The following is a 13,511-nucleotide window of genomic DNA, read 5'->3' on the forward strand; positions in this document are numbered from 1 at the left end:
TCGTTTCTTTTTATGGCTAATATTCCATTGTATATATGTACCACATCTTGATAGTGTCTTTAGATGCATAAAAGTTTTAAATTTGATGAAGTCCAATTTATCTTGGGTTATTGTTGCTCTTGCTTTTGGCATCATACCTCAGAATCCACTGCCAAATCCAAGGTCATGAAGAGTAACCATGTTTTCTTTCAAGAGTTGTAATAGTGTTAGCTCTTACATTTAGGTATTTCATCCATTTTGAGTTAATTTTTGAATATGGTGTGAGGTAAGGGCCCAAGCTCACTCTTTAGCATGTAGATCCATTTTTCCCAGCATCAGTTGAAAAGACTATCCTTTTTCCATTGAATGGTCTTGGCACCCTTGTCAAAGGCCATTTGGCCATACATGCAAGGGTTTCTCTCCAGGCTCAGCATTCTATTCTGTTGGTCTGTGTGTCTATCCTTGTGCCATGACCAGTTTTGATTACTTTGTACTATTTTAAAATCAGAAGTGTGAGTCCGTCAGCTTTATTCTTCTTTTTCAAGAGTATTTTCATTATTTAGGGCCTCTTACAATTCCATATGGATTTGAGGATTGGTCTTTATATTTTTATAAAAAAGGCCATTGGAATTTTGACAGAGATTTCATCAACTCTGTAGATACTTTGTTAGTATTGTCATCTTAACAATATTAAGTCATCAAATCCATGGATATGGATGCCTTTCACTGTATTTTTGTTTTCCTTGATTTCTTTCAGCAATGTTTTGTACTTTTCAGTGTACAAGTCATTTACCTCCTCGGTTAAATTTATTCTTGGCTATTTTATTCTTTTGGATGCTATTATAAGTGGTATTGTTTCCTTAGTTTCTTTTTCAGACTGTTCATTGCAGGTATAGAAACACATCTGATTTTTGTGTGTTGATCTTATACCCTGCAACTTTGCTGAATTAGTTTATTAGCTCCCGTAATATTTTTGTGGATTGCTGGAATTTTCTATATATAGGATTACATCATCTGTTAATATAGTTTTACTTCTTCCTCTCCAATTCAAAGCCTTTTAATTATTTTTCTTGACTAATTGCTCTGGCTAGACCTCCAGTACAGTGTTGAATAGCAGTGGTGAAAAGGGGCATCCTTGTCTTGGTCTTGATCATAGAGGGAAAGTTTTCAGTCTTTCACCATTGAGTATGATATTAGCTGTGGAGTTTTCATACATGCCTTTTATTACATTGAGGAAGTTCCCTTCTATTCCTAGTTTTCTGAGTGGTTTTTATCATGAGAGTGCGTTGGATTTTTTTCACACGATTTTTCTGCATCGAGATGATCATGTTTTTCTTTCTGCCCCTGTATTCTGTTAATGTGGTGTATTGCATTGATTGATTTTCTTATGTTGAACCACTCTGGCATTCCTAGGATAAATACCACTTGGTCATGGCATATAATCCTCTTAATATGCTGATAGATTTGTTTTGCTAGTATTTTGTTGAGCACTTTTGTATCTCTATTCATGAAGGATACTGGTGTCTTTGTCTGGCCTTGTAACCAGGGTAATACTGGCCTCCACAGGATGAGTTAGGAAGTGTTCCCTCCTCTTTTAAAATTTATTAATTAAATTTTGGCTGTGTTGGGTCTTCGTTGCTGTGCATGGGCTTTCTCTAGTTGCGGCGAGCGGGGTCTACTCTTTGTTGCAGTGCACAGGCTTCTCATTGCAGTGGCTTTTCTTGTTGCGGAGCACAGGCTTCAGTAGTTGTGGCTTCTGGGCTCTGGAGCGCAGGCTCAGTAGTTGTGGCGCATAGGCTTAGCTGCTCTGAAGCATGGGGATCTTCCTGGACCAGGGCTCAAACCTGTGTCCCCTGCATTGGCAGGTGGATTCTTAACTACTGCACCACCAGGGAAGTCCTACCTCCTTTTCTAATTCTTTGGAAAAAGTTTTGGAAGGATTGGTGTTAATTTTTCTTTAATTCTTGGGAGAATTCAGTAACAAAGCCATCTGATGCAGTACTTTTCTCTGCTGGAGGTTTTGATTACTGATTCAATCTCCTTACTTGCTACAGATCTCTTCAAATTTCCTACTTCTTCCTGAGTCACTTCTAGCATTTTGTGTGTCTTTAGGAATTTGTCCACTGTCTAGGTTACCTGATTTGTTGGCTACAATTGTTCATACTATTCTCTTGTAATCCTTTTTATGTCTGTAATGTTGGTAGTAATGTCCCCACTTTTTTGATCTTAGTTATTTGTATCTTCTTTTTGTCAGTCAAGCTACAGTTCTGTCAATTTTGCTGATTACTTTAGGAGCTTTAAAGGTCAGTTTGCTGACACGTGAGTTCCACCTTACCCAGTGGCTTTGGAACTGAATCCCTGGGGACAAAGGTCCATGGTATCCTCAGGCTGTGGGATACAGGGCAGGGATGGATCCAGGGGACAGGTTGTCATGATGCTAACTGAACTAGGGAACCCCTCAGCAGAGGGATGCAAGTAGCTGTCTCAGAATTGGAGGTATCCTTTCCACCAGAATTTGTTCACTTCTGAAAAGGGCGTTGATCCAGGGTGCTGGAGGCATGGGGGGGTGAGAGGTGCTGGGAGTGGCAAACATGGTGATAAAATTCAAGGTGAAAGACTGCCTCCCAAATCCATTCATTTGAACATTTAAATCCCCACCTCTATTATTTGATGTGTTAATAGGACATCACAGTCTCTAGAATTCATAAAGCCCACAGTGGTCAACAGAGCCTGCGGGTGCAGCTACTTGTGCGTGTGTGTGGGTCCTTAGCTGTGTTTCCTAGAAATCAGAAGGAGGGATAGAAAGAAATAAAGTCTGCAACTCGAGATGACAGAAGGCAAACCTGAAAAAGGTGCAAGGAAATAACAACGTATGTATGTGAAACAGAAAGTGGAAGAGGACAGTTGACTGAAGAAGCCAAAGCTGGAGCTGTGAGAAGACTGACGAGGAGACAAGAGAGAAGCCCTGGATGAACATCAGGAGGGAGAAGGGCCTCACTCCACGGTGGGGCCCAGAGGTTGTGGGGGACGCTGGGGACAATGGAGGAACGCAGCGAAGCACTCCACAACAGCTCAGGTTTTCTATGTCTTCACGGGCCTGTTCTAATAACTGGTAACACGCTTGAACTCAACACGCATTGATGTGGAGATCTTCCCGCTCCCACAAAGCCACCAGGCTGGGAGTTTGCTGACCCTGTCCCTCCAGAGCTGGTGGCCTAAGAGCGCAAAGCGTCAGGCCATGCCCGTGCAGATGCAGAAGCCCAGGGAGAGGAGGGCTTGTGAACCCTGCCCAGGGACGCCCCATGGGAGGGCTCTGATCTGAACTAGGCTGCAAAGAGGGTGGGCTTGGCCTCAGCAGGCGCCCAAGATGCACTGATCACCTCTGAGTGAAAAACTCTTGGTGAAGGGGAAGATGCCCAGAGCCCCTCTGACAGAGGGAGGCTGGTACACACCCTCCTCGTGGGGACGGGACCTGCGCCCAAGCCCCTCGTCCTGTCCTGGAGCAAGAGGGAGACGGTGGGTCCTCCCTGAGACGGGCCCCTGGCTGAGCCTACAGCTTTGGATGGGCCGACAGCCAGGCTCAGTGGATCACCTGAGCTCAGCCACTGCCCTGTGACTGGAGTCCTGAGTCCCATGTCCCATCCTGGAGCAAGAGGGCTGAGCACAGGGCCCTCCAGTTGGAGAGCTGGTGGGGGTGGGGGGCTGGGCACACTCTGCAGCCTATGGGGTCCCGGCTGGGCCTGGGCGTTGCTGCCGTCACCAGACAGACCCCATTCAGACGTGTGACAGCCATGGGGGCAGAGTGCTCTGCAGGGGAGACACCCTCAGATTGGGTGGGGGTCTCAGCGAGGGCCAGCTTGTCAGGCAGTGGTTTCCAGGGGGCGTCAGCTCAAGAGAGCAGGTGGGAAGAACAGATCTGAAATTCCCAGTCCCTCGGGAAGTCAGGGTGCCCCAGTCATGCCCTGCTCACCCCTCTCCAGGGCAGCCCCTCCCACGAGTAGGCTGCTCCTCCTGTGGTCTGAGAAGACTCCTGCTGCCCCTTCCCCAGGAGCCTCAGGCTGACTCCTAGTTTTAGAAGGTGAACGTAGAACCCTGGCACAGCGGCCTGAGCCTGACAGAAATTCAGTTTCCAACATGCATCTGAGCCTCTTGTTGAGTAAGGCGGATCCTCACCTGCAAGCACCCCCTGCTGCCAGGTGGACGATTCATGGGGACACAGCTGCCGGGAGGGGCGAGCCAAGGCCCAACATTGTGTCCCTGCCCTGCACTCGCCGCCCCACCCCCGCCCCCGAAACAGCTGACTGTCCTGAAGCTAGACTGAGGCAGCATCAGGTGGAGCAGACGTTAAGTGTTTGGGCCTTTCTCTTTCATCAGGTCAACAGTGTATCCAGCACTGGGGGGCCAGGATGAGCCCCCCCACCAGCCCGTGTGTGACCAGGAGCAGCCTGGAGTCCAGCAGAGGCAGAAGAGGGGGCCCTGAGAGAGGTGAGCACCATGAGCTACCAGTGCAAAGGCCCTGTGGCCCAACAGGGCTGGTGGGCATGCGGGATGGAGAGGATGCAGGGGAGTGGGCGGAGGTGATAGGCAGGGACCCCAGGTTCATGCTTAGTGAGGTGGGGGCCCTGGGAGGGCTCTGAGTGGAGGAGAGGTGCAGTCTGGCTGTCCTTGATGGGAGGGTGTGGTCTCAGGACAGGCTCTGAAGGTGGGGCTGGCACCCTTTCTGGCAGATGGGTGGGCCCTGGGGGACCAGAGCCTCTGGAGGGGTGTGCAGGTCTGGCTGAGTCCTTGGTTTGTTAGAGGGCCATGTGCCCACCCTGACCAGGGATCACCTGGGATATCCCCCGGGACATCCCCCGGGGTGAGAGGATGCTGCCCTGTCCCAGGAGGGGTGGGGCCACTTAGTTCCTGGTCCCCCCCTCGCCCCCCTGGATGGGCTCAGGGCCTCCTGTGTCACTCCTGCCACCGGCTCCAGCCCCGGCCCCGCCCAGCCCACAGGTCTAAGCACAGCCTCCTATGCATGTCTGGGGGGCTGTCCCAGGAGCCTTGGGGGGCACAGCTGGACCAAGGCTCAGAGAGGAGCCCACACCAAGGAGTGCTGGGGGCCTCCCCTGCCTGAGCCCTGGGTGGCAGCGAGCCCAGAGTGTGGCGGGAAGGGCTGGCGGGGCAGGGACCCACCATGGCTCCTGGCAGGGAGGCCACCTGTGGTTCTGGGGCTGCAGGGCCACCCCGAGCCAAGACACAGCATCTCCTCAGGCCCCCTACCCACCCTGGGCCCCCCAGGGGCACCCCTGGTGCTCCTACCCATTGGCAGGGTCCCAAGGACAGCCCCCCGGTAAGGGTTGCCCATTCCGGCAGGCTGGTGGTAGTTTTACGCGGCTGCCGCAGGCAGACTTGCTGGCTCCAGGCTCCTTGTCTGAGGCCCTGTCTGTCCTGCGACAGACACAGGGCGCCTGTTTGCCTGCGAGCAGGAACACAGCCTCTCTTGTTGGCACCTGGGCTGGCCGGGCCCCCAGGCAGGCGGTGGGGGGGGGGGGGGTGCTCCACACAGATCCACACTTGTGCCCACCTCAGCCTGGCCTCCTAGCCTGAACCACCTCGTTCCCGCCGGGACCCTCCACAGTGCGGCAGGCGCCTCGGATGGTGGGGGGCAGGTGGGTGTCCACTCAACGCTGACATCAGGCCGTAGAGGTTCTGGGCCACAGCCCAGTAGGGTTGCCAAGCAACACACCATTAATCCAGTTCAACCTACAGTGACTGGGCCTCAGAATCGCTGCCCTGGGGACCCCGGCGCCCAGGCTGGGGCTGACTGCTCTGCTGTCCCGTCCTCCCACCCTAGGTCAGGGAGCAGGAGGTTCCAGGTGCGAGACTGGGCAACGTGGTCACAAAGGAGGGGAGGAGGCGCCTCACTCAGGGCTGGGGGGGGGGGTGGCCCACCCAAGGAGGACAGAGGCCCTCTGTCCACATCTTCGGGTGCTGGTCACTGTGGAGAAGAGCACGTGTGGGCGCACACGTGTTCTGAGAGGGAGCCCTGACTACTTCCTTGCGCAGGACCCTCCTGGACGTGGTGGGGACCCGCTTGGGGGAGCAGAGAGGAGAGGCAGGCTTTCCTCTTGGCTGCACAGGCAGGTGGTCCTGGGATAGACCAGAGCTGGGTGCAACATCGGGATGCTGGTGTCTGGGGGGTGGGCCTGGTGACAAGGGGCGTGATCTGGGTGGAGCAGGCCTGGGGGCTTTCTGGGGATTCCTCTGACGAACCCAGAGCCAAGAGACTTGGGAACCATGGGGACTGACTGTGGGGAGACAGGAAAGCACAGACAACCACCCAGGACCCTGGCAGCCCCTCCTCTCTGGGTCGGCTTCCCTGGATGTCCTCGTGGAGACCCCACCCAGAGCAGCCAGCCCGCAGTCTTCCCACTTTATTTCTTGGGGCACAAGCCCTGGGCCACCTCTATTCGGGTTTGGGGTACGGCCACTCCCGTGACCTGAAGTAGCCCTTCAGGTCCTGGAAGCTGAGCGGGGGGAAGTAGGGGCCGAGCCTCTTCCGGATCCACCACTTGCCCTCAGCAGCGTGCGTGCCCCCGGGGCGGCTGAACTTGTACCTGTAGTGCTCTCCCCGGACCCACCTGCAGAGCAAGGGCAGCACAGTCAGCCTCCGCCCCCAAGACAGCCCTGGAGTCCTCAGAGGGAGAGGCCACCCAGGGGAAGCCAGAGAGCCCCAAGGAGTCCCCGGCACAACCAGGCCCCTGACCAGATGATGGTGGGGCGGGCGGGGCTCTGGAGCCGGGAGGGCCGAGCGCTCAGAGCCAATCGGGCTGAGCCCTGCATCCTTTCAGCAGGTGAGTGGTACCTGAGGTTCGCAGACCGTTGTGTCGGGGCATGTTTCCAGGAGGTGGGCCCAGCCCCCAGAGCAGACCCCTGCATTTGGGGAGAAGCCCTGAAAGGCAGCTGAGGCTGCAGTTGGTGGGGGTGGGGTGGGGTGGGGTGTGTGTTCCTGTCTGGGAGGGGAATCTTACCTGGGGGGTGCCCTGCCTGCGAAGGGGTTAAGGGCCAGCAGGGATAGGGCCTGGGCGTCGTTGGCCAGGAGCTTGCCCGCCAGGTGGATGATCCACTCGTTGTGCTCGTAGGTCTGGGGGTGAGAAGAGGACAGGGCGCAGATAGCTAGGTGCCTGCACGGCCACCGGGCCCTTGGAGAGCCCCGTGGATGTGTGCTTTCCACCCCCTCCCTCGTGACGGTCACCCGGCCTTCAGGCTGTTGTCCTGGGGGCATCTGACTCCAGTGTGGCTGGCGGCCAGCCTCTCTTGGGCGGGGGCTGCCCTGGGGGCCTATGCTGCAGTTCTTTTGTTTGGGACCACCTCCTTCCTGTTCTTGCAGGGACCCCGGTCCTGCTTGCTCTCCTGGGCGCCATCGCCACTGCTGTCTGCGGGGACCTGGATGGAGCGGGGCTGGGCCTGGCTATCCCAGTTCACCTGTCAGCTTTGTCACCTGCCGGGCCAGGGATTTTGGGCAAGTGACCGAGCCCCCCGGAGGCTATCTTCCTGGGCAAGGTGGGATGGCGACAGTGCTGCAGCCTTGCTCTGGCCTGAGCAAAGATTCTGTGGACACTGGCTGCCCCAGCGTTGGCCACGCATGCCTCGGCCCCTCTGGTGGAAGCGCTCTGAGAAGCTGGCTGTGAGGCCCAGCCCTGGGTACCCACAGATCCTTGTGCAAGGGCCGTGCTGGGAGCCTGGGAAGGTTCCCCATGGGCTGTGCCCCAGCACAGGATTCCCGGGCCTTGCCGTGTCAGCGGGGCCTCCCCACCGAGGGCCTCACCTGGAAGGCGGCGAACCACATAAGCCAGTCCAGGCGGTGGTGGTACGGGGAGATGAGGCATGGCCGCCGCCTCAGGTCACCGGGCTTGCACTTGAACTCGTAGTCCTCCCACTTGGCGTCTGGCGCGCTGGCATTGGGGCTGGCGGTGCCCTGCAGGATGACCTCTGTGCGCTCCTTGGTGATGCTGGGCATGGGGGAGACCAGTCAGGGCTGCACCTCCCCACCCTGACCCCACCCACCAACCTGAGCAGACCAGGACGAGGCTGGGGGGCTGCAGGTCGGGGCTGGCCTCACCCGCATGTCTCCCCTCTGGGGTCATGGTGGCCCTGAGGTACCTGCCGAAGGCCCCATATGTGTTGACGATCCGGAGAGGGTTGAAGGAGCTGTTCATGACCTGCCGGGGGCTCAGCAAGTTGAGGACCACGGGGACGCTGAGCCAGGCGACCAGGACGCCCAGCGCCAGGTTGACCGTGTGCCGTGCCACGCTGCCTGCCGGGAGGGGGGATAGTGGGTGGGCTCCTGCCCCCAGGCCTGGCCTCTGTTCGGCCCCTTGGGCCCACAGAAGCCGAGGGAGGTGCCGCTGCCCCCACCACAGCCCGAGCCCCTTCTCCCTGCGCCAAGGACACCTTCCGAGGCGGATGTGGAAACACAGCAGCTCCCTCTTAGGCCCCCCAGCTGAGGTCACCGGGCCTCCCTTCCTGAGGACCAGGACACACCGTCCATACCAAGCAGACAGGAGTGACCCTGACCAGGCATGGAGATGCTGCCTTGTCTCCCAGGCCACTGGTGTGGGCACAGGGCTGGGTGCCATCAACTCGAGACCACCCACGCTGCCCGGCCACATCCGCCTTCAGGTGTCACCCACCGCGTGTCCGTGGGGCCCTGGCCCCTCGAGCTTCCTCTTCCTGCATCCTCAGGACTTGGTCCTTGAGGCAGCCGGGCCCCGAGGGAAACAGGAAGCCCAGAGTGGCGTCATCGAAGCAGGCGAGGCTGGGCACGATGGTCAGCCAGTTCAGGAAGCTCAGATTCCCGCTGATGATGAGGACCATCTGGGGGTGGAGAGAGAGATCCCTCCAGCCACCGCATTTCACGTGCTCCACAGTGATGCATGGAGTCCACACCAGAGGCATGGGGGCTGGGGGTCCTGTCCTTCCCAGCAGCCTGTGCTGACCCCCAGGTGCCCGGAAGGCCGTGGCCCAGGCCCCATGCCCCCCCCAGGCCACTTGCCCGGCCTCCCTCAGACCAACCCCGCAATGTCTACATCCTAAATGATCTCAGAGGCAGACGCTACCCAGTGCCTCTGGTGAGGACCCCACCTGCCGACACTGTGATTCCAGCCTCTAACCCTGCTTGGAGGCCACTGGAGTTACACAACTGGGAGGTGACAAGTTTGTGTTTGTGGCAACTGTCACAGTGACTGTTAATCAACAGGCCCGGGGTAGCCCCAGGACTCCAGCTGACTGCTCAGTGGTCCACCCAGGTGTCGGGGCCAGGACCAGCCCCACGGCACCTGTGGTGTGTGTCCCTCACAGGGGTGGGGGGCGCTTAGGACAGGCTTATAAGTTGTTTTAGTGACTTGAAAATGGCACCTTCTGCCTGATTTTGACCCTGTTGTCAAGGATGCGGGCAGGAGTAGGGAGTGGGTGGTCTTCACTTGAGGGGAGGAGAGGCTGCAGGGTTCACATCCCGCCCTCCCCACCAGGCGCCAGGCTCTCCTAGAGCAAAGGTGGAACAGAGCAGCCCCGCTTGCCCCCTAGGCAGACGCCTCTGACTGTGGAGCCCCAGGGACCCCAGTGCCAGCTGCACGCAGAGCTTCCTGTGGGCTGCACAAACGCGGGTGAGGAGATTCCAGGTGACCACAGTGGGAGGGCAGGCTGGAGGTTGCGGAGGGCAAGAGGCAGAGCCGAGGGCTTCTGGGGTGCAGCCCAGGACACCCCCATGCCTTCCTGAGTTGGAAGTCCTAGCAGAACCCGGAGCCAGTCCTCCGTCAGATGTATAACTGCCAGCTGCGGCCTTTTCATTACGCAGTTTTCAAAGAGGTGAAGTTACGTTTTTAGGAAGTCCAAGTTATCAATTTAAAAAAACTTTACAATTCTGCTTTTTGTGTCCCATCTAAGAAATCTTTTCCTCCTCCAAAGATGTAAAGATCTTCTAAAAGTTTTACAGGTCTGGCTATTATGTTTAGGTCTCGGATCCATTTCAAATTAGTTTTTTATGAAAGGTGTGATGTAAGGTTCACACCAGCCGGCTCTGCTCTGGTCCAGGCTCTGCCCCTGGCTGGGGAGGCGGGGGTAAGACTTGGGAGGGAGCAGGGCCTCTGGGATGACCAGGGTGTCGGGTGCTGGGAGGTGAGAGCACACGGGTCCACGGCGGACGTGTCTACAGGGAGACAAACTGCCTCAAGCACGTGCCTCAGAAAAGGGGAAACAAGACACCAGGAGCCACAGGTCAGCAAAGCAGAAGGAAATGGGGACCAGCACCACCAGCAAATAAACCCACAATGAAAATGGTGCAGTCGCCACAGTGACAAGAGAAATAAGGAGATTTTCAACTGTCCAACCAAATGGACACATTTCTGCAAAAAATAAGACCTGAACAAGCAGACAGCCCCAGAGTAGCAGAACGGCCATGTCCCTGTCCAGGTCACTCACGCGCATCTGCCGGGGCCCTGTGGGCCTCCCTGGCACAGGAGCCGACGGGTCGGAGCCACGTGGGGGCATCGAGGAAGGACGTGAGACCAAAGACCCAGGCCGGGGGCCCCATGGCCGGACGAGACTCAGCTGACACCCAGCTCCTCAATTTCTGATTTGTAGGTCTTGATCCTAGTGACTGAGGAGAATGTGAGGTCACAGATGCTGGCCTCAAAAGGGTCTGGAGAGAGAGGAGCTAGGTTTTCAATAGGTCAGTTTTATGGATCACGATAGGGTCTTACAGTGTGTGAGGGGAGATGGTGTGGATTCACAGCTCTTCCTGGATTAATTTGGAAAACCAGTTTTCCTGGTTCTGAGCCCTAAAATAATTATTTCTTATTCTTCACTGTCTAGGATGTTAACAAACCCCTGTGCCCAAAATGCACCCGCCCTGGGCTGGTGGTCTCTCCTGCAGCCCTGCCTGGCCTGTCGGGGTCCCTGGGCCTCTGGTCTCGAGCTGCTTTGGGCCGACTGGGCTTCGCCCTGGAGTTTGCTGAAAACTGCTGGCTCCTGACGGTCTGGGTTTGTGGTGCCGCCAGGCCCTCTTCCACTGCGGGGGACAGCGGGGGTCCCGTGGCCTGGGCCCAGCTCCCCCGTGGACAGCACTGGAGGGGCCCGACTTTCAATTCTCATCTCCCAGACCAGCGAGACCTCAGATGCTCCACTAGCTCCTCCACTGCGTCAGCAAGGGGCTTAAGGGGAACGGTCCCTGTGCCCCTCCTGACACCTCCTGACAAATGCGTTTTGCTTTGGGGTGGGCTGGTCAGCTGCATGGGGGTCCCCTTTTCTCCATGGCTCAGCTGTGCAGCTAAGGCCACCAGGAGTGGTGATCAAGGGTGAGAACAGGCCGCTTCCCCGAGGGCCTGCCATCCTGGTGCAGCTGTCAGGGCCACACGGGTGACAAGAGCCCTCTACTGCCTAATTCTTGGATGAGACGGCGGCCAAAGCTGGGAGAAGCACCCGGCGCATGGCAGCCTCCAGCTAGAAGACACCTCCGCACCTAGCCTGGGGGCTCCTGCCTATGTCCCACGGCCCTTGGGAAGGCATGCGGGGAACAGCCCGCCTTGTTCGCCCATCACACCGCCCCTCAGGGCTGGTCCACACTCAAACCCGACAGGCAACTGATGGGCAGCCGTGTCCTCTGCAGCCACCAGCCCAAGCCATCAGCACTCACCTCTCCACTGACACTCAAACTGCTGGGAGACATGGCCACCATAATGCTGCAAAGCAGGGCAGCCGGGGGCTTCCTGGGGGGCCCACCTGCCCGAGTTCACCCCAGACGGTCTACTCACCAACCTCTCCAGGTGTAGCTGGTGCAGCGTACACCCTCGCTGAGGCACAGCCTCGCTTTGTGGCCACTCGGGGCTCCCGAGACCCCAGAGGCGTCCAGAGAAACCCAGACAAGACACTGCTAATTTGAAGGACCCCGATCAGTAAACGGCATCTATTCGTCTACGCCCTCATGTGTAACACGCACAACGTTAAAACCCTAACAGGTGAAAAGCAGAATGAATGATGCTGAAGTCTGAATCAGTGATTTAGAAGATTGATTGGAGAAATTCTTCCAGAATGTGGTGCAGAAATGGGAGAAACTTTGAGGGCAACAATACAGATTCAGCAGAGTCAACGGCTACACAATTGACCTTCCCAGATGAGAAGGATATAAAAATAGACTCGGCACTCTCGAGGTGGAAGGAGGCCTGGGCCTCGGGGGATGAGGGGTGCAGGACTAGTTACCGGAGCAGGACCTGGGCCCACACATGTTCTGGCCATTTCTCGTTTCCAAGAATGAGTCATAAGTAAAACAGTATAAGCATTTAGACTAAAAAATATAAAAAATGAGAAGGAAAGAAAAGTGAGGAAGGTGGCCCAAGGATGTGGGACCCTTGGAGTAGTCACCACTCACCTCCACGAACAAGAGAAGTAGGCGGGCAGCAGCGGGAACATAAAGGACAACCAGAATGGAGCCGCTGGGCCTGGCCCCAACTGAGAGCTGAGCACAAGGCCCGGTGTCACCCTAGGACCCACTGCCCTGACCAAGGACGAGGCCCAGGGACAACCTGCCAGGCGCCCATTTCCTCCTGCGTCTCCCCCTCCCAGGCATGCACTTCCTCTTGCTCCACTGAGCTGAGTTTCCCAAGACCCAACCTGCCCCCACCGCCGCCTCCTTTACCCTGGAGAAACAGGGCTACCCCTCGGGGCCCAGGTCCACGTCCGTCCTGCCTCATCGCTCAGTGGCCTCATGTTGACTTCAAGGCTAAAACTCCACCAGCGACTCCTGCTTCAGGCCAAGAGGGAGGTAGCGGTGCTGGACCCTCAAAGCGACTGTCTGAGATGCAGGCCTGGGCACTGAGGGAGGGCAGGGCAGGGGGCAGAGCCTGAAGCCAGGGGAGCTCGAGGGGCTGGCTTGCCACATGCCACATGGGCACAGCAGCCAGGAGCTGTGGGTCCTGCCTGGGTACCCGCGGCCGCTGAGCTCGCAGGGTGGGGACTCCGTGAGGACAGGGAAAGCACACGACCAAGGCTGTGCCATCGCTGAGCTCGTGGGTCTAGAGGACCTTCCAGTCCTGCGAACCCGAGCCAGGCTGAGGCCCTGTCCTGTGGAACTAGGCTGGCCCTACAGGGAAGGCACATTCAGACCTGCCCAGGAGGCTCTGAAACTGATTTGCAAGTCAATTAGCTGCTGTCAGGAGAGAATCAACAACACCAGCGTCCAGCACCCAATCAAAAGTTAACAGACTCCAGGTTGGTAGTTACTAGCCTGCAAGGCAAGAGCAGAGACAAAACAGGCTGGGGGCAGAGTCAGAAACCAGAGACGGTCTGAAGCCAGTAGATAAGAACGTGAAAACAGCTACTGTCAAAAATTAAGGGGTTTAAAAGAAAACATAGTCATAAGTAAGAGAAATATGAAAATGCCAAAGAATAACCAGATGATAATTTGAGAGTTTAAAAGGTAATACAGGGACTTCCCTGGTGGTGCAGTGGTTAAGAATCTGCCTGCCAATGCAGGGGACACAGGTTCGATCCCCGGT

The 13,511-nt window shown here is 56.7% G+C and overlaps 1 protein-coding gene across 1 annotated transcript in view; it reads right to left on the minus strand.

Annotated features, from left to right (window-relative positions):
- Positions 1–6,382: 6,382 nt before the first annotated feature.
- LMF1 (lipase maturation factor 1) overlaps positions 6,383–13,511 on the minus strand; it is a 70,672-nt gene continuing 63,543 nt past the window's right edge. The window contains exons 5-9 of the mRNA XM_068565623.1: positions 8,655–8,838; positions 8,125–8,278; positions 7,790–7,973; positions 6,993–7,105; positions 6,383–6,602 (exon numbers count right to left, since the gene is read on the minus strand). Of these exons, the coding sequence (XP_068421724.1) occupies positions 6,428–6,602; positions 6,993–7,105; positions 7,790–7,973; positions 8,125–8,278; positions 8,655–8,838 (810 nt within the window). The 3' untranslated portion in view covers positions 6,383–6,427. The remainder of the gene's footprint in view (positions 6,603–6,992; positions 7,106–7,789; positions 7,974–8,124; positions 8,279–8,654; positions 8,839–13,511) is intronic.

The sequence above is a fragment of the Eschrichtius robustus genome, chromosome 16 (assembly GCF_028021215.1).
Source record: "Eschrichtius robustus isolate mEscRob2 chromosome 16, mEscRob2.pri, whole genome shotgun sequence".
Taxonomy (NCBI): Eukaryota; Metazoa; Chordata; class Mammalia; order Artiodactyla; family Eschrichtiidae; genus Eschrichtius; species Eschrichtius robustus.